The sequence below is a fragment of the Tetrao urogallus genome (genome assembly GCF_951394365.1).
Source record: "Tetrao urogallus genome assembly, chromosome: 16".
Taxonomy (NCBI): Eukaryota; Metazoa; Chordata; class Aves; order Galliformes; family Phasianidae; genus Tetrao; species Tetrao urogallus.
The window spans coordinates 14,124,287-14,145,674 of NC_136829.1; the positions used below are offsets into that span (position 1 = coordinate 14,124,287).

Here is a 21,388-nt window from a genome sequence, read left to right on the forward strand (position 1 = left end):
TTCTGAAACACAAAAGAAAAAGAACTGGCTTTTTAAAAAAGGCTAAAAACAACAATGTGTTGTAATTCTATTATTTAGTAAAAAAAAAAAAAAAAAAAAAAAGGAAGAAAAAAAGAAAAACGGACTATTTGGCATTTTCTCTGCTTACTCCTGAATATTTTAAGGCCCTGAGATTAGAATATCATGTTCTTGGGACCACAGGGCTAGCTGAAACCCTAGTGCATCAATTCTCTCTTTAAGCCCTAACCAAAGTTCTGGCCTTTCAACTTAAGATCTATCTCTGCTGAGATAAGGCTCACGTGCCTCAAGAAGCTTTCTTGTACAGAAGCTTATTACAAACCGATCAAATCGTTGGTGTTTTCTGCAGGGTCAGTTGTGCTGGCATGTCCATCAGTGAAAACATACCCTGTAGCAGAGATAAGCTCCTGCTGTGAGGAAAGTGAACATGCATATATTCACTAGAAATGGCTTCCAAGTTGTCATCATGTTCTCATCATCCTCTTCTATGCTTTCCGACTTCATTGACTCTTCTTTGTGGGCCGAGACTTGCAGGTTTTCGCCAACAGTTCTCCTCCGAATTTCAGTGTCTTGACTAGTGCTTAAGGACAAATAAATAGATGTTCAGTACTGGATTTACCCTTTAAAGAATGAGCTGACCTATCCTTAACCACCTCTTGCACTGCTCATCCTAAATCTGCTGCCTCCGCAGCCACTGAGACAAGAAAGGGCCAACCTACACCCAGCCGAGGAGAACATGAGGGTTCTGAAATCACGCAGCTGCTCAGAGTCAGAAAGTGATGAAATTATGGTTTGTTTGTGCTTTCGTAAGAGCAGCAAGGAGCATTGTGATGGAGCTGAGGATTACTCCATCTTTAATAGTCTTTAATGCTTTTTTTGTAGATAAAAAACTCCATCATGTTGACACCCAGAGAGGCTTCTTAACTGGAACTTTTAGATCTACTGTACAGCTTCTTCCATCTGAATTTAGAAAGCAGAACATCACCAAGCTGGGAGAACAAGTAGAGTGGAAACCAGCTGGGAGCTGCATTGGACAGGGATTTCCTATACATCTTCTGGCAGCTGAAGTATAAAACTCAGCAATCTGTCATGTCAGGCAACAGACTAGGGCAGGAAAAAAAGCCCGTGCTTAAGGCTTCTGCCTTTTTGCTCACCTCTGCCCGTTTGTCCATGTCCACTGCTCCACTTCTTCCAGCCTCTTTCTGCCTCATCTTTTCTTATCAACCTGCCCACCCCCTTCCTGTCTAGCATGTTTTTCTTGCATCATTTCTGGACTCACTGTCCTAGAAATGAGGACAAGAGCAGCGATCAAAAGGAAGCCTCACCTTGCAACTACAGTAATGCTATGGAATTCAGGATCTCAGGATTCAAATCCCAGCCTTTTCTAATGTCAAATACTGCATTAAGATTGGATTTCACTTTAGTAAGGTAACAAGCAGATGTCTAGTCCAAGCCAGCCTCATAATTAAAAAGGAAGACAAGCAGTTCCAGAGGATGACTCAGCCCCAGCCTCAGACTGGTGCCTGTAATAAAATTAACGTATGTCTCTGAGCTGGACATTTAGACGAAACTGTGTAAAGAATTTCCAGGAAATCATTTCTCCACTGATTAATTCAGATCTACATAGCTGATGACATAAGATACAAGCTTTCTATCCACGCTCCTCATTAGGCACAGAAAGCATTAGCTGTTATCTCACATCCCAGGTAACAGAACTAAACTGTCCCTGATGGAAGAAAGGAGGAAGGTGTTGCTATTGTAACACTTCTCTTTTGTAGCTAAGCCTTCATAGAATTAGAGAATCACAGAACACCTAGGGCTGGAAGGGACACCGAGGATCATCAAGTTCCAGTCCCCCTGCCACAGGCAGGGCCACCACCCTCCAGATCTGGTGCTACCCAGGTTGCACAGAGCCTTATCCAGCCTGGCCTTGAACACCTCCAGGGATGGAGCATCTGCAACCTCTCTGGGCAGCTGTGACAGCACCTCACCACTCTCTGTAAAGAACTTCCCCTGACATCCAATCTAAACCCCCCCCCCTTAAACTTAAAACCCCTCCCCTTGTCCTATCTCTACCTACCTGAGTAAAAAGCTGATTCCTTTCCTTTTTATAATCCCTCTTAAACACTGGACGGCTGCAATGAGGTCTCCTCACAGCCTTCTCTTCTCCAGGCTGAGCAAGTCCATCTTTTGTTTCTCCCTACTCCTACTTCCAAGATTCTCTTTCTTTTTAGTAAAGGCATTTGGAATTTCAGTATTTCACTTCTCAAATCTCCCCCACTGAATTAAAAAACAAAATCCCAATTTAAACATTGTTTCCATTAAGCAGGCAAAGAACACTTTCATTTTATTTCTGCCTCCTGCAGAATTTGGAGAGATACCAGGTTCATGTTCTCAGCCTCCTTGCGCTCTGTGAAATTAAGAGGAAGTTTATTTTGAAGGAAGACTGCTGGGAACTTATACTACTCATCTCCAGTTTGCAGAGTCATTCACTCCCTCACTGGTCTGATTAAATAAAATACATCAAGTCTGCCAGCTGCATCTGTTGAAAAAACTTTACGGTGCTGCAGAAAATACTAAAACTTGGTATTTTTATTCCAGAATTCCCAGATGTGAATCTGAATATGTCTTTTTAGAAGGCCAGCTAGTGGGGGAAAAAAAATCAAACTTCTCATTAATCATCTGGTGGTTCTTCAAAAATTATTTTTAAAAGTTTATTTTCTGTTGGCTGTTCTGAATAAATTAGTTAACATTGAGGCTTGACTTCATCCAGCTCCACGCCACTCAGATAAGGCAGGAGGGACATCTAGTGGCTGGCAGGTAGCAACCTGGGCTTCTCCACTGTCAGACCTCACTTCACACAGCACTTCCACGTATTTGTCAAGGTTGACCATTGAGGTTACAATGACAGGTAGAAAAGTTCTCTGTTCATGAGCCCCTTCTACTCCTTTCATCAAAAGCAGACAAGGAATTAATTTCACATTTCTAAGTACAGCTAAAGCTGGTCAGCCTAGCTCTCAGCTCCATGCTAATTCCACCTCCAGTGAAAGAGCTCCTGTGTAACTTACTGTAACACATCACATGCAAATTGAGACCAAGCCATCTCATTCTGCTTCTCTCACTACAGCAGGATCTCATTTTAAAAAATGCTGAAGAACTTTATGGAAAAGTACGCACAGATTTTGTTTTGGAACTGCTATTATACTAATTCAGTCAACATCTATTCAGGATTTTTCATATGAAATTTATGAACAAGTTTAGGTCAAGCTGAAGTGGGAAAATGAATTACCTGTCTGTGATCAGTGGCACAGATGAAAAAACTCTGCCACCTGGAACCATCTCTTCAGCAGTGCTGACTGAGCATCTGATCTCTTCCTCTACCACTTGATGCTTAGGAAAGAATTCTGCATGTTCGTGCATCCTTCCATTGTGCATTTCTGAGGTTCTCTTTGGTGGTCTGGGAGGAGGCGGGGTATGTTCAGGTGGTGGGTCCAGATCTTCATTGGAAAGCTCTTTCCACTGTTCCTTCAGGGAAGGAAATGCCCTGTTATGTTTTCCATTGTTTATTTTATGTAAACTACTGTGGCTTTAACTTGGTAGGGGCTTTCCACTCTACCTTCTCACTTATTTTTAGCATGCCTGTTCATTTGCATTGGAAAAAAAAAAAAAAAAAAAAAAAAAAAAGGGAAAGAAGACGACACAAAAATAATACCGAATCTAAGCTCTCTGCAGTACACCAAAGACATCAGTTATAATCAGTTATAAAAGGAAGAAATTTTAATCTACCTCTGGAAATTTTAAATAGCATGAAATAGAAATAGAACCCATGCTGCTAGTTCTGCTGTAAGAATTCATTGCAGTACTTAAATTTCTATCATACAAGGAAGCTGATGAAAGACATGGCAGATGCAGCCAATCTACACCCCAGTGAAGGTGCTGAGGAGTACACAGGCACCACCTATTACTCTACAGGGCTACAGGAAGTATTCTGAAGTCAGTAATAAAGCGTTGTATTCAAGTACTGCACAATATAAAAACTTACTGAAGCCAAAGTAATTCAAGGCTCCTTTCTGTTCATTGACCCCACTTATATGCTACAGTTAAAAAAAATGTTGCAGCTTACTATACATCTGGATCTGCAGTCAATGATACTCACTTGCACTGAAGCATCCCCCATAATGAATTTTGCCCCCTCAATAACAGCTAAGTAGGAGAAACGAAGCTGATCCGCTGTCTGTATGAGTCCCATTCTGTACTTCCTCATTTCGAGCAGAACCTGCTTAACATCCACAGAAGAAGGATCTTTCCGTTTGTCCATCTGAAGATAAAAATTTGAAACGTACTTTATGCTCTGATGAGATTCAATATGATGACTGGCTTAATAGAGCAGCTTTCAGACCATCCTACATATTGAAGTATTAACGCACTAAGAAAAGACACAGAAATGGAAAACTGCACTAGGACTCTATAATCCTGTATGTTTTCCCTTTTTTGGTCTTTCTTGTTTTGAAGATGTAATAAGTAAAATAGTTTAAGAAACAGATACTCTGACCCAGGCCTGACTTCTGTGTATTAGTTGATCTCACACAGTGACAGAATAAAACCAAAATTTTCCCCTCCCTAAATGGCAAAGTTGACTCTGTAAAAGGAAACACATCGGTGTATTTCACACTGTTTAAGGATAGCTTACACTGTTATTTAGCAAACACCTCATGTTTTTCTTAACCACACAGATAAAGCCTATCCGTGCAAATCACTCTAAAAACTAGAGTTTTCCTTCCTGGAATCAAACAGCCAGTTAAGAATGAGATCTACCTTAGTTTTAAAATGGAAGACAGTCTCAAACCAGAATATGAGTAAGATAAGAGAAATAACATGTGAGAATACTCCACAGAAAACACCGCAGCTTTTTGTAAGCCAGAAGAAACCGCTCTTGAAGGGAGCTCTACTGAAACAGCGTATCATCTCGACACAGTTCTTACCAGCAGAAGACACGTATCGACCAGACAGAATGTTCCTGATCTCCCAATTCCTGCGCTGCAGTGCACCACAACAGGTCCATACTCAGGGTTAAGCGAGCCAGATTCTCTCACTTTGAACAAGAAATTGAGGAATGAAGCAGGAGACTCCGGGACTCCAAAGTCAGGCCACGTAGTATAATGAAAGTGCAGAATCTCTCTAGTTTCCTGCGTCTGTAAAAGACAGCACTTAGCAAGTCTTTTAGGTAGATGCACAAGTCAAAAACTGTTCAAAGTACAGCTGCTTACAACAGTGTTCTAATGAGCAAATACAGTTCCTCACATGTTCATTTTCCTAGCAAATATCCTCCTACATGCTTAAGAAAGGCAGCTTCAAATGTCAGTTACATAGCTTCAAACATTAACTGTTTATAGCTGTAGGTCAGTTTCGAATTTGTGCCTACGAAAAAAACGTTAGCAGTAAATCTGGTTTCTATGATACAGAGGAGAGCACCAGCTCAGCTTTGTGTGGCAATCAGACTGCACTACTACTTCTTGGACATTACAGCTTTACAATAGTTGACTTAAATTCAAATGACAGTGCTCCATGTTCTGAGGGGGCTTTCACATCTGCTCAGCTAAGAAACTAATTACAATTATTCCTTTTTGTAAAAGGACTCTGTTTTGAGCAAAGGAGACTGGTAAGTAAACTTATGTATAACCTGCCTTATGCTTTTTTCAGTATAGTTCAAATGCTTGCACTAAGATAGCTAGCTGATAGTAGCTAACTACTGCTGACCAGTTTGTAATGGCAGAATTTAAAGACCATTTAAAGAGTTCTCAGAATGGTTACAACGAGCTACAGAAGCCTGTTCCACTTCTGCAGACGAAACACACAATCACAGGTGTTCCCTTACACTTTATTCCCAATTTGGAAACTTTCTTCCAAGACTACTAACTCAATGGTGTTCACATCCTGTCAGAATTTGGAGGTACAACCATCCAAAACATGCCTATGGCAGATATACTTCTTAATACAGCAAACAAACTGCAACAGCCAAATCCTTACTCAGCTATCACTTGATCAATCGAATTCGTATCTGCTTTCTCACATTTCCTGGCACAAGATGCTAACAGTTGAGCAAATATTGATACCCTCCAGTATGGAGCAGCATGTGGGCAGAACAGAACTGTTGCCAGAATGCCACAACATGCACGCTGAGCTCAGCACCGCTGGGAACCTTAGACATTATCTTCAGTTACCCACATTCAGCGACAGTGAATGGCAATATTCCTTGCCAGCGTCATGCAGGAACTTTCCATCAGGTGCCACTGCTTGAATGACTGCTTTTGTGTTTCTTCACTGTCAGAGTAATGCTCCAATACCAGGCAATGTTGAAGAGCCATCTCATACAGAATCATCAATTCCAGCACAAAATCGGCTGCATTTCACACCAGTCTTTTCCATAACCTTAGTGATGAGCAGGGTCTCACCTCAGAGAGATTAAAGGAAGCGACTGGTAGTAGTTCCTGTACTTACTGTAAGGTTTTCCAACTCTAGTTGTCGTACTGTGTAATATGACTTTATATCTTCAGATATCAAGGTTAGTTTCAAGTTTGTATCTTCAAAAAACATTTCCTTTTCTTCCTTCCGTGGCCAGTACTGCGCACACTTTATCTAAAAACAAACGGGTACCATTTATGCATCGTTTATACTTGTGTAAAAAGCAAATATAACTATCTTAAAATATTCCTCTGGTTTTATTATAAGGATGAGTTTCAATGCAAAAAATACCAGCCTTCCTTTATGCTGCAAAACCACATCTTCGGTAATTTTTGTTTGGTACGAGTCAAATTATTTTGACCCCAACTGACTCATGAAAATACCTAAGGACTGAGGATAGCTTTGTGGCAGCAGAGCTCTTTCTTCTACATGGAAACTGGAAGAGTGTGCAACAGGACTGTACCTCTGTGGAACATAATCAAAATCACCAAAGTCATTATTTATTTCAGCTTGTATCATACCATTAACAACAACCCAAAAAGTCTAGTAAATTTCTAAATACAAAAGCTGTACAACACTGCCAAAATGTGAATCCAAGTCAATGCTGCATTTTATGCATCACCCTTACTGAAATGTTTCCATTTCAAAAGAAGAGATGTTAACAAGAGCAGAATGTACCATAAAAAAAATTATTAATTCAACAGATAAGCTACTAGAGAATGACAGCATTACTAATTTGCAAGTATAATATCAGATGAGATTTTGGGTTATTTCTTTCACTTACCGCAAAAATAAAAATAGCAGTGAGATCATTCTAATTTTACATGGCACGCTTTGAAAGTAAAGAGCCTAACAAAAAATCCTGCAGTCAGCAAACACAACCATTACCTATTTCTGACTTTCAATTTTGTCAGTGAAGTTTTCCAAGAGAACTTACTTTTGCAAGAAGACTGCTGCATTAGATAAATCAACCAAACAGACGAGCAGCAGATTGTGCAGTGTGTAGGAAAAAACTGAAACTAAAGAAAAAGAAACTCACCAGCAAGACAAATGGGAAAGTTTACAACCATTAAAAACTACAGATATTCTGAGTGTGGGAACTGTCCTGCTCTTTCTGTCATTAAGCACTGCTCCTCTGAAAACAGGATTACAGCCACCACTTGTCTGTATCTCAGCTCTTTGGGAACGGATGGCTGGACGCGGTTAGTGCTGCTTTTATTGAAGGTCCAATAACATGGATTTAATGCTGAAGTGGAGAAATACTGGTAAGAAAACAACAGCAATCTCACCTCTAGGATAATTTCTGCCAGGAAACTCTACGGAGTAATGTAATCAATGGTACATTAATTCCAGTTTTGCCCGGACTAGTTCTAGCTTTTATTCAGATAGCATCCTTAGTTTTCAGGGTCTAGAAGGCAGTTATAATTCTCAGCACTTTCTTGAGTTTTAACGTTTAAGAAACTGCAAATGACCGGTGTCTAATTTCTCTATAAAATGCGCCTGTAAAGAGTATTTTGTTGTGCTCCACTGTAGTCCCCCGCTGCTGTCTGCTCAGAAGGGTTAGCAGCCAGCCCTGAGGGATCATAGTAATTCATTTTCTTTGAAACCATTGACACTGCAGAGAATAAGTGGGAATGGCTGGAAAGGAAGAAACTATTGAAAACTACAGTTACTGCATCTCTTGAAGATTAAGTTTCACTTGCAACACACTCATAATGAAGACTGCAGTTACTAAAAACACAACTGATTCCACAAGAAATTTCCTGATTATTGAGAATTCTTTCCCCATTTTGCAAAAGCACACACCAGTTATCACTGGTAGATACCCAACATACCCACTACGCCACTGACGCATCCTTATACTGACTGCACTGTAACATTTAACTTGTAACTGCATTCCTGTCAGTTTTTAAAACTGCTTTTTTCTCAAATTTGACAGATGCCAAGTCCACCTGAGGAGCACAGGACACCAGCTGTTACCATACAACCAAAGCTCTGAACCCACAGATATAGAAATACCGTGATATAATATAGAAATGCCGTGCTTGATGGAATTAATGCCCCATGTCTCCACCAGCCCCAGAAGGGCTGAGACATTTCCTCTCAAGACAGCAGCTACTCCATGTGCAAGAGGAGCCAACCCCTTTTAGTTATCATGTTAGTTACTTAAAATAACCTCAGCTATTTACCTGTTGTTTGCCTTCATCATCTGTCTGTTCTGTCTAATGTAAACTCCCTAAAAGGTGTGACAGAATCAAATCCACTGCACATGTCCTGGCTTAGCAGCTGCTTCTGCATCACTGGCACATCAGTGTTTAACACAGACACCAGGAAAAGCACTTGTAATTGTACCCCCATTTTCCTCACACCTGAAACAGTTTTTTTTAATAAAACAGTGACCCTGGAGCACAAACAGTATATGCTGAAGTTAGGTTTAAAAATCTGAGTTCTTACTGTGTGAAGGAAACTTGGAATCAGGGTGAACCTATAACTACACTAAAGCCATTTCACATTGTTTCTGAATAAACACTTGGTGTATTGGAGGCACAATTTGTATATGAGAAGAATTAGATTCAGATACCTAGGTTAGAAGCAGACCAAATACTCATTTTTGCAGACAGATGGTTTTAATGCCTTATTTCAACCAAATTCAGAAGAAATTAAGACCTGCAGGTACAAACCGGATAGTTTTCTGACTAAAAGACTGATTCACCAGGTAGTTGATTCTAAGCACTATTTGTTAGGTAAAATTACTTACAGTCACATTTTTCACCTCTATTTCAGTTCTCTTTTTTTTTTTCTTTCAATTTAATTTAAAGCAAAACACACAGTGAGCACATAGCTAACACCAGATAAATACTCACGGATCCCTTTTCCATCACTCTGTTCAACATGACAACACCACGGCTTTTCTGTTCCCAAACCATCTCCCAGAAGTGACCACAAGTATTTGGCAAAGGTCCCTGTGGAGACAGAATAACCAGAAATAAGTGATATTTTCTGTCAAAATCAGAGCAATGTTTCCCAGTAAAAAGTTACTGCCCTAGACAATAAATGCAGGCAAATATCAAGCAACTTCTCAAACTGAAAAAAAAAAATCCAAACCCAAAAACAACAGAATGTAGTGATGTAGCTTTAGGTTCCAATTCTCCCATGGACGGATGTTAATCTCTTCCCTCCCCACACACATAACACACATAACAGGAAGAGAGAAGTAGTCTCATTAGTGAGAAGAGAACTGGGAGCAAAAAATGCTGAGAGAATTTTCGTAGGCGGGCAAATGAAAGTAATGGGGAAATAAAACCTCACTGATTAGGAGCAAAATTAATGTACACGTTTAATTCTTCTGCAATACTTCATTGTTATTCATGATACTTTACAGTATTATACTTTACTTACAAAGCACATTTCCTTGTAGCTTCTTGTCTGTGCTAATTCATTTTGCTGTTCTGTACTCCAAAATCCATTTTGAATTTGGGTCAACACAGCCAGCAGCACGGTGCCTCTCACACTCACTAAACACCACCTTGCTCAAACAGCTGGCCAGGGACCTCAAAAAGCCATTCAAATCCATTAAATACTGGATCAGAAAAAATCTTTAGTACCACTTAGCTGTACATACAAGCCTACCAGTTCAACTCTGCGATCAGCCTACCTCGTCCTAAATAAGGGAAATGCAAGTTATGTGCAAGAATCATTTTCATATTAAATGCTGCACTGCCTGCTTCTTCGTTACAGATTTATCTTTGTTCTCTAGAAAGAAGAAGGAAGAGCTGCTGACCTTTGCTTGGAAATATTAATCCCAGTCTACCTTTATCTGAAGCGCGGGAGGAAGAACAAGTCAAGATTAGAGGCCAGGGCTGCCTCCAGGAAACCAAAGGTTTAGGACAAACAGGACTTCTGACAATCGCCAGCTGTCACAGTAAGACGGCCAGGTACCTTGGTGTTTTTGAAACTGTTACATAATTGTGTAAGTCACAGATTCAGAGAAAGACAGCAAATTTCCCCCCTGCCCATATCTCCATCACCGAAGTCTTTATCACAGCTTTCCTCTCTCACTTCAAAGATAAAGACATCAGCACTGTCCGTAGACCCTTTGGAGGTCATCTTAGGATGTACACATCTGTGAACACTACACTAACATCATTTTCAGCAGGATGTGTAACGACAAACTTCTGTAAATGTGAAATTCTCCCACTAAGTGAAGCATGTTTCTGTTCAGGAATTTTAAGACTGTAATGGTCCAAAGTTCCAAAGCCTTTGTGCTTTGGACTTCCATGGTCTTTGTGCATTGGTCTTCCATGTAGGAGAAATGTGACAGATGTCAACCACATCTTGATGTTGCTTATCATAAACCAACATATCATAAGTGGATTTCTAAAAGTACATCAACTTCTGTTATAAAGCCAAGGTGGGCCTGAAGTCAGAGACCCAATGGTACCAAAATGCAAAGTCAATACTGACAAAAAGAAGGAAAAACATGCAGCATTTATATAAAGTTGTTCTATGCACACAATATGTTTAAACAGACAGGGATACCTATATACACTTAACTAGCTTTAAAATAAACAACATAAACCAGACAGACTAAAGAAATTCCTTGAAAAACAACTCCAATCATCCTATATTTCCGCTGTGTGTAGACAGCAGTTACCTGTGTAAGGATGTAGCTCCTCTGGGCCTCTTCCATTTTTATTAAACTAGCGTTGATATAGTCATTGTCACCTTGATTTAGCTTAATTCGACTGTGATCAACTGCAGAATAAATCAGAAACACTGGTTAGAATACATGCACAGCCTCACTAGATGATAGGCTCAAAAAAGCAGAGTTTTCCTGAAGAATTAAAAGAGCTCAATCACAAAAGTGTTCTCTGGTATCCCCGGAGCCTCAAGTACCATGTATGTACTATGAGAACAGCACTGTACAGAGCAGTGAATGCGAGTCGAGCTCCGTCTTCTGGAAATACATTGCAAGAATCTGGTACTCACAAAGTGCGAACCAGATCACACTGATACATTTGTACAGTTACTAAGTTACTGTTTTTAAATAAATACAGTTACACAACTGCTTATCTACTGCAACTTAAACATTAAAAGTCAGCTTGTTAAAGGTCTGACTAAACATATATTGAACAAACAAAAGACTTACTCTACTTTTCCCCAGACAAGAACAAGTAACGTCTAGAAATAATAATTAAAATTACAGAAAATGTAATGTTACTGCTCTTTTGTTAGGTTCTATTTCTTCTATATAGAAGGAAAAATGCACACACACACAGAAAAAAACCCACAAAGACAAGAATTTTCACATTTTACAAGAAAGGTGAACAGATGATAACCTTCAGCCCCTACAATGTAAGAATTTGGTGGTACACAGTAACACTCTTCTCTTTGAGCAGAATATAGATATCTGCCCAAAGACAGAACCTACAGAATCACTGTATTTAAAATAGGTACCAGTGCTGCACCTTTAAGGAAGGGTCCTGACTACTGCTCTGCAGTGCAGAGAAGCCAGTCAGTTCAGCCAAGTAGTCACTTTCTCTAGTGTCTGCAATAGCACCTCCAAAGTCAGCACACCAGGCACAGGGAAGTCTGAATGTGGTAGCTTTTGTACATAGAATCACGGATGGAAAGACAGCCTGCAGTGCTGAGCAGAACTGCTGCAGTGCCTTGTACAGAGGGCACATGCTCAGAGACTGAAGTCTCATCAGAATTCCACAGAACATGCAATGACAGTCATTTTGGAAGCACAGGTCTCGCGCTGAGATTACCAGCTCTGCAAACGTCCTTTTTTCTATCTCAAATCTCAATCTCTGTCTCAACTGGATTCATCTCCAGTGGTCTTACTTTATGCAAGACTTCTCCATCTTCCAAAGGCAACAATTATGCTACATTGACTGAAAGGATGTTCTAGTAAGTGCACTGCAATAGAAAGGATATTTTTACTTGTGTTAATACTTCCGCCACCGTTTTTCCCTAGCATAAGAGAAAACAAGTTCCGTTCTTCTGTTTTCTGCCCACACATACAGAATTACTGCATGTTGCTACACAACGATCCTATGAACATAACAGCATCCTGTGCCATCAATCTCATAACTTTACATATTAACAGACATAATGATCTGGGATCTCTATGCATCTAACAGAGGTCTTGATCTTACACAGAGCATTTACCTGCCAGAAATAATTAGAGGTCAATTGTGTGTCAAAAACAATGGAAAAGCAAATATACTTACAGGGGCTGACATCTCTGTACCTATTTCTGTTTTTGTTTCTGGGATGTTTCGCCACTTTACATGGAAAATCACTGGCTTCATGCCTAATGTCCTGAAACAAAACAACCAAAAAAGTTTAATGTATGAATTCATTTAATATCATCCTACCGTTAGCTATTTGAAGACAAACAGCCATCTGACTTCATGTTTTATCATAGAATCACACAATTTGTTTTACCGTGTGACAGTTTTAGACAGTGAACATTTTAGGATTCAGGTAAAAACTCAGTTTAAATTTATCAGAACACAAAAAAAACCGCTGGAAAGCACTTCCATATGAACTGCTGTACGATAATGGTGCCATTATCAAGGGAATTATCAAATATTCCTTCTGGCCAACCAAGAATTAGAAAATATTCATTATGGTAGAAAAGACCTGTCTGCCCCTTGGCATCAGAGTGACGTGTCAACGTCAACATGCCACAATCACATCTTTCTAAGGCTGTGCGGAACTTTATCTTGACTTATCAGCTGCAAATGGCAAAAAAAAAATTCAACTTGCATGCTCTACTGAATGTATCTATCATCTAAAGCATACAATTACAGTTTCTTCCAGGTTTTTTTTCAGATGTATGAAATAGCTCAACTATCTGAGATGATTTCTGCTGTCCTTGGATATTAGTCCCAGCTGATAAGAAACACGTCTTAACAATGTAAATAAATACTGTTCTAAGCAAGCGATTCTTAAAAACTACAGTACAAGGAACTTTACCATAAAGCTGCCATATTTAACTGAAATTAATGAAAACCAAAGGAATGGATTTACTGTAAAACTGATACTTCGACAGCACAATTAGGTTTATGAAATCCTAAGACAGATACCATATGCATGAACATTAAAATGAAAAAGTGAATCTGGCCCAGAGGCCATTCAAAAACATAATTATAAACACATTACAGAGCTAATTTATTTTTGTTAAAGACACCAAGTTAAGCCAAGTTTTATGTTAATTACCTGTGCAGACATGCATGCTGTTGAGCATGGTGTTGATCCACACATCTATAACCACTGTTAGAAGCAGAGAGGTTTCTGTGCATAAACATGCAGTAGCTTTGCAGGACTGCCTGTGATCATCTGCACAGAAAGGCTGGGCACTCCTCTATCAATCTCAGGCTCCAGCTCACATTGTGGCAAGCTTCCAACATGAGAGCAGAAGGATTTTATACCACCTCAGAATCTAATTGCTGAAACACAGGCCAAACTGGACTGCTTTTCTATTCCTCACAGCTTTGCAGAAAGAAGTACTTACAGTGCTAAAGATTTGTATTTATTTATTCATTTATTTATTTTGAAGTTCCTCTTTTTTGCTTTATTACCCCATTATTTACCAGTGATTACCAACGTACAGTGAATTCTGCAAATTAAGCAAACTGCTCTATTTTTCATATACCTGCTCAAAATTAGTACAGTATTCTGAAATGGCCCCTCACTGAAATAAGTAATAACAGCTGCTACTTTTTGCAACTTAACACATGGCTGCCAGTAATTCTGCTTATGAAGAATGCTGTCTGGAGAACATGATCTTGACTGCTACAATCTAATATCTAAAACATGAAGTAGCTAAAAGGGCTGTTTTCGTAAATTAATCTCTGACTAATCAATTACATTGGCGATTCTGTGTTCTGCAGGTGTTTATCTTTCCTATATACTGACTGTACAGGATTAATAAGAGAAAAATAGGGAACTAAGGAAAAGTGGCCTTCTGGATCTCTAATCATATTTCTCACAGAGCCTATGTAGTCAGGAAACCAAAAAGTCAACACTTAAGATCCATATTAAAATGCAGCAAATTGAAAACCAAAAGAAAAAAAATCCTTAGGAATGATAGCTGTGAATACAGAGTTAAACTGGTAGCAGCACTAGTCTGTGCAGTATCATTTTGGGCATTAAAACATCTGAAGACAACCATCCCCTCTCTAAAATAGGAAACAAATCAAACATTTCATTACTGAGATGAAATGATGCAAAGGAATTCTAATGTAAAAATACTGTACTTAAGTATTCATGTGCATATGCACTTATACACTACTTACTCCCAGCCTCAGGGAGTTCCACAGATTCAGATATGTATTTAAGGATCTCAGACTGGTAATGCATTGCTGAGGGAGTAGAAATCTGGTTATTAACTAACACCTGGTGGGTTTTTTTTTTGTTGTTGTTGTGATGCTACAGTGCCTACAGGAATAGAAAGAATAAAGGAGGTTGAGGAGATCACAGAATCACAGAATCACCCGGGTTGGAAGGGACCTCAAGGATCATGTAGTTCCAACCCCCAAATGCAAAACTCCAATATGCATGTAGAAAATGAAGAGAAAGAAATTACCCACATGCCTCCCAAAAACAGACAGTCTTTAAAAAAATTACATATTCCTGAAGCATGTTGCAAAAAACAGAGATAAAAACAAAAGGGTAGGAGTGAGGGGGAAGAAGAAGAAGGATCAAGATATCGCAGCAGGCAAGCTGCTGCCTTGTATGAAAAGCCAACTAAGCATACAGAACTTCATTTCTGAGTGCAATACCAATAAAAAAGAAAATCCCAAAGGGCACGCTGCCTGGATCTCAGTGGTTGAATTCATGCCTGAAAAGATGGGGCGTGCTGTTCTCAACAATATGGAATAAAAGTGAATTGAGGTTTTCTGTTGTTTATTTTGGCTACAGCAGTTGGTAGAACATCTAGAATGACAAGAAACGTAAGATTTTTTCAGGATATTAAGCTGGCTTTGGTAGAAATCAGATGGCCTTCAACAGAAGCGATTATTGGAAGGACGCATTCTAGTGTCAAGTTACAAAAACAACCATGTTACAGGCTTCTCATACATTTCCCAGAAACCTCTGTTACTGGTTACTTTAGGAGTCAGCTATCAAGTCAGATTAGCTACTGATGCAGGGTGGTGGAGGTCCAGTTACAGACTGGAGGATCACCACCAGGAGCAGGCAGATTCATTCAACGCACGGAATTACGTTATGAGTAACCTGAAGCCAGCTGTGCCACAAGATGTGAAGTTAGTGGATGAATACTAATGAGGTATTGATAAGGTTACTTAACGCCTTCTGTAATCACGCTCAGTCTCGTTGCAGAGATCCTGTAATTTTAAAAGGACATTTCATTCAAAAAGTTGTGCAATGTAATACTTTATAAAGATGGGCTAAAACCCAAGTCACTTGCACAAGATCAAATGCTTCTGTTTATGAACATGAGTCATTCCGTAACGCTCATATCCTGACTTTAAACCCCATACCCAGTGCAAATACCCCTGAAAATGTCAGATGTAGAGTGAAGAACTTGGCTGAAGTGCTATTCTTCAAATTGAAAGTTCTCACTGCTACAAATGAATGGCAATGACTGGAATACGAAGTTCATTTGGGCTTTCCAGAAGCTTGGTCTCGGTTGCATTGAACGGGTTCCATTTCTCCACAATGCAAGGATAGCTGAGTTGTTCAGACAGAAGTAATCAGGCAGGCCAACACATCCTTGCTTGGATAGAAGCAGCAGAAAGGGGGGCTCCCAGAGGCTCTCGGCCCCTCATCCCAAAGCTTCCTGCTCCAGAATGCTCAACCCTTCCGAAACCTCATCTTAGTAATTCAGTCCATAGCACAAAGTCCTTTCCTTCCATTCCTCCCAGCCTTCAAAAAATTCCCCTTGACCCCGAACTACTTCATAGTACCAGCAGTCGATTCCTCCTGCATTTTACAGCCTGGTCTGGCCGCTTTTCCTCAGCCCCGAGCTACTTTTGCCCTATGTAAACCTGAGCATAATGCCACTTTTTGACTGCTACCTTTCTCACCTTGTTCAGAAACCTACAGGAGGTTAAGAAATGAAAGATATACCCCTAAATCTTCCAGTAAGTACTAGGTAAGACAACATGAAGAGGCATTCATGACATTAGTTGTTCAAGCATGTTGCAATTTGCACACATTTGCATGTCAGTATTTCAAGAAGAGAAACTGTCACGACCAGTCTGAAGGGCCTTTGGATTCAACAGAAAGCCTCCCTGGGACTTTCAAGCAGGCCTCAATCTGATCATGCTGTTATGTTACACCATAAATTTCGGAATAGTCTAGATCTTGGGATAATGAAATATTGTCATTTTAACAGTTCTGCTCCGACAGGAAACAGCATTTGCTAAGATCTCATCACCCGCTACGAAGGCACACAGTAATCTATCTACTCAGGCAGTCGCATTAAGGAACACAATTCAAAACACGTATAAAAAAACCACTTAAACAAAAGAGCAACTTTAGTTTAAGAGCTTGAAAAAGATTTCTTAAAGCCAGCATTAAAGGCTGACTGCAGAATGGGGAAAAAAAAAACAATTATATGATGCGGCAAAGAGGACTACGAGAAAAACAGGTACAACTACTAAGGGATCCACAATAAACAGGCACTTTACACAACTGGCTTCATATCAGTGTTTAAGAGAGCAAATTTAGTCACTGAGAAGCAGTGAACTGACTCCTCAACAAAAGAACATTGCTAATACCTAAAATACATGTAGATGAACAGATAAAAAGTATGTGGAGATCAATATCTCACACAACTCAGACTGACAAGTAAAACTGGACTTCCTGTATCAGGACATTTGGATGAATACAAAAAAGGGGGATAGATTATACAGGTAACAAAAAGATCATCAGTGTGCATCTAAAGACCAAATAAATAAATGGACGTTTACATCAGACATCAGTCTTAAGCTGCAGAATTTCAGCTAGATAATTGAAATAAACATAGATTTTGTTATCTTTTCTTTTTTAATCACTTAGTCTCTCCATTTTCTTTTCAAGAAAAATAATGGCAATATTAATTTATTAATCTGCCTCAACAAAAAACAGAGGGCTATACCCCAGCTTCTTTCCAAAGCCACGTATCATGGAAAGAGAGAGAGAAAAAGGGACAAGCTTGTTCAAAGTTCAATGACACTACTACGCGAGTTCAAAAAAATGCACATATATATCATCACACACTTACAACATGGCTTTCCTAGAAAGCCCCTTGCTAATTCAGCACTGCGTGGGCAATCTGCAACAGGTTGCAGCAATGCAACGTAAGCAGTGCTTCTGACACTACAGTCAGCTAGTTGTAGGCATGGAAATAACCCTGAGAACATAAACTGGTTGTGTTATTAAATCATATCAACACTTGGGAAAGTGTACTGATTTCTTCTGTGCCCGCACTCGTTACCGTTAGCAGATATTACTGATTGCTTCTCAAAACCAACTAGCCTCAACATGCTTAACTAGAAATTTACCAATTATTAAAGTAAATCCTCCAGTTCTTTATCATAGCCACCTCATCGTGGCAGGTAACCAAACACTAAATGCTCAGCTGAACTCGTGCATCCAAACAGCTCCTCAAATTTGGGTAAGTACTTCCAGAAGCAAGAAACTACCAGACTTGTACCATGTGCCGGTTTTAGTAGTACTGTATTTATTTAGCATGTTGTCAAAAGGAATACATCACTGTATTCTGCAAAACTCAATTGTTCAGACTGTCAAATTGCTTCAATGTCATTATCTGCCATGAGTAAAAACTTTTTTCTATTCCGATTTTTTTGAATGTTGCAGTGGAACTGGGGTAACCAGAGACTGATCGCTCATGCTAAGTGTTAGACTGACTCTACTACTTGGTTAAAGAATTACATGAGGCTTCTCGAATTTCAGTAAGTTCAAAATACAATTTGTCCTTGAAAGTTATGACCCATAACAGAAGAAGTTCAGAGTAGCTGGCAGTAATGCTCTACTTTTGCTGTTTTGTAGCCATGTACTCACTGCCAAAACAGGAAACAACTGAACTGAGTCAATATAAGAGAATAACTGCAGCTTCCTTCTTTGCCACGTCCATCTCTCTTTTTTCCCCCAGATATTCAGTCCACGTCAGGAGCACATCTTACACTGCTAGAAGGACAGTGACTTTTGAGAAGATGGAATTCTTCTCAAGAAGAAGTCATTTTCTTGACTGCTGTTTTGCAGAAGAAAAGCTTTGCTATCTTTATCATCAAACAAAGTCAGTGCCAGGAAATAAACCACAGTCCTACTGAAGTGCTAAGAGCTTCTATGTCAGTTACTAATCTCCTACAAGAAAAATAATCAGAGACAAAATTCAGATCTTGACTTACCCAAACACAGAGGTCTACAGATAAAGACCTTTAATTTAACCTCATTTCAAATAGACTGGTGCATCTGGCAGCCCAGATATGCACGTAACTCATAGGAATTTAGTCTCTTACAAATCCAGACCTTAATTTGTTTGCAGTACTGGTTTTGTATGAGTTTAAAATGTGTAATTTCTGGTCTGTAGGTTATTCCAGGCTTCGTTAACAGACAACTGTGGTTATAAACAGTGTCCTCCTTTCCTAGTTACCCATTTCATTCCAGCATCTCACAAGCCATCTAGCAGCACTGTATCTTCTACAGAACACCCACCACAAAAAAAAAAAAAAAAAGGCAAGGTAAAGATTACATTAATAGACTTAGCAGTCTTCGGTGAGGGTGGAGAGGAAGGAGGGAAAACAAAAACTGTAAGTAGTAGAAGGCTGAGGATGAGAAAAGCTGCTTCTCGCAGCAAAGCCAAACTGATGTGCCACATAACCAAGAGTTTAGACCAGTTACAAGTCACAAACTGGAAGCAAATGGATGAGAGATGCCCTCGGAACCACCGCAGATAGTTTAGTTTCTCAACTGAATCTCCGACTCCATTAAGTCAGAACTGTGGAATGACTTTGTATTTATACTCACTCAGAACACCCTACGATCTTTCAGAGTTACTACATATTGTTAGTAGTCTCAGTTTGAAAACACAAGACTTTACTTTGACCAAATTCTTGCATAACGCATTATCACCATCTAACCTTAAAACCAGTGAGTTCATTTGATAGGGAAAAAAAAAAAAGATAAATGTAATTAAGGTTCTCCGGTGTTTCGTGCCCCCTTTCCTGCAAGGTATACAAAGAGATACAGTGACTTTGAAGGAATCTGTATCAATATCACTCCTTGCTCACTGCTTGTTCATCAGTAGGTTGTTAATTCTTCTCGCCATTAGTTGCTGATATTTTAAGGTTTTACTACTTCTTTAAGAAAGGTTTGGTTTTGCGTTGTTTTAAACCAGGAAGTTGCATATTCTCTAATGCAAAGATCTTCAAACATTTGCTAGACTTTTAAGTATTTAAATTCATTCATATAGTTCTTAGAAAGCAGCCCAGATTAATACACCCATTATAAAATGTACAATGAAAATTAAGGTTCAGTCTGGCTTGTTTATAAAGCTCAGTGTTCTGTACAGAAAAAAACACACAGCACAACAAAAAAAGTCTTTTAAAATGTTTGAGATATGATCATGCTTTTTCAAAACAATTTTGGGGACTGTACTAGAGAAAGGATGGAAGACTTCAAATGAAAGCCAACTAGATTGGCTTGCGGTCCACGCTACTACTAATAGTTGGCATCAACTTCCAACATCTTTTAATTTACTGTTTGTCATATAATTTCCTTTCTGAAATTCTACTATAAAAACGAGAGTAAAAGCCTCTTTAACAACTATCTAACAGCAGCTAGTTGACATCTCTCAGTAACCAATCTTATTTACCAAAGTACAGTAGAAGGCAAGAGCATGTAAACATTTAAATCTGTTTAAATGCTTAAATGGTTTAAATCTGTACGTTTTATCCCAAACTTCTTTGTTACAAGGATAGACAGGCATTTGATCAAGCTACCAGACAGTAGCTAATTTAGCTTCAGAAAAACTAGAAAAAGTACTGAAATAAAGACAGAAAGGCAGTAAGGATTCTCATTCTCTCTATGTGCAAACCAACTGCAAGCTTTATCACCATTACAGGAATTACCCATTCTTATTCAGATTTAAATTTCATCTTTAGAAAAGCTCTAAGAAAAATAAGAAAGTTTTATTATTTGAAGTCATGTCAAGTGGTGTCTAAAGTATCACTCATCCTTTGTTAATATCAGAAGTTTCGTACTGGGCAGAAATCAATATGAAGAAAGTGAATCAGTTCAGCCTGACTTCCTGTAAAATCATTTCAGTACACTGAAACAAGTACATTTAAAATTTTGAAGCACAAGATGGTTCCTGTAAATGAAATGAGCATAGTTCCATTTTATAACCTACCATCCTTTCCCTTTGCACAGAAAGGACACCTGATTTAATTTACGTAGGTATAAGGCATGCGTTCTGCTGCACGAACAGAAACTTTCCAAAAGTTACTCTGAATTCCTGTCAGCTGTATGACAACTTTAGTGAGCAATGAAAATCATTACCAGACCTTCTATGAAGTTGTCTTTTCCCACCTCCTCCAGCTGTCCATTCTGACAAACTTTTTCCTTAATTTCGATAAATACAACAAAAAGCTTCCTGTGGGTTTGTATGCTGCTGGGTTGCTGTCTTCTTTTTGATTGCTTTCAATCATGCCTTTCGTAGTGAAGCTACATGTCTGGCATCCTTTCACATAAGTCTTACTATATGATTCACTCACATACTTAGAAAAAAGAATATGTGATACTTAATTGAATTACTGGTTCAGAATTTAAACTCAGACTGGCACCTGATGACAACAATGAACATTTTTGAACATTGGCCATTTTTTTTTATCAACGAATAATTTCAAAGGCTTCTATGGTACTAGTA

At 39.1% G+C, this 21,388-nt stretch overlaps 1 protein-coding gene across 1 annotated transcript in view; it reads right to left on the reverse strand.

The window, feature by feature from the left end:
- Positions 1–390: 390 nt before the first annotated feature.
- PTPN1 (protein tyrosine phosphatase non-receptor type 1) overlaps positions 391–21,388 on the reverse strand; it is a gene marked incomplete at both ends in the record, with an annotated part of 38,780 nt that continues 17,782 nt past the window's right edge. The window contains 8 exons of the mRNA XM_079543587.1: positions 391–598; positions 3,308–3,543; positions 4,175–4,336; positions 5,001–5,210; positions 6,517–6,654; positions 9,345–9,443; positions 11,135–11,235; positions 12,717–12,807. Coding sequence (XP_079399713.1) covers positions 391–598; positions 3,308–3,543; positions 4,175–4,336; positions 5,001–5,210; positions 6,517–6,654; positions 9,345–9,443; positions 11,135–11,235; positions 12,717–12,807 — 1,245 coding nt within the window. The remainder of the gene's footprint in view (positions 599–3,307; positions 3,544–4,174; positions 4,337–5,000; positions 5,211–6,516; positions 6,655–9,344; positions 9,444–11,134; positions 11,236–12,716; positions 12,808–21,388) is intronic.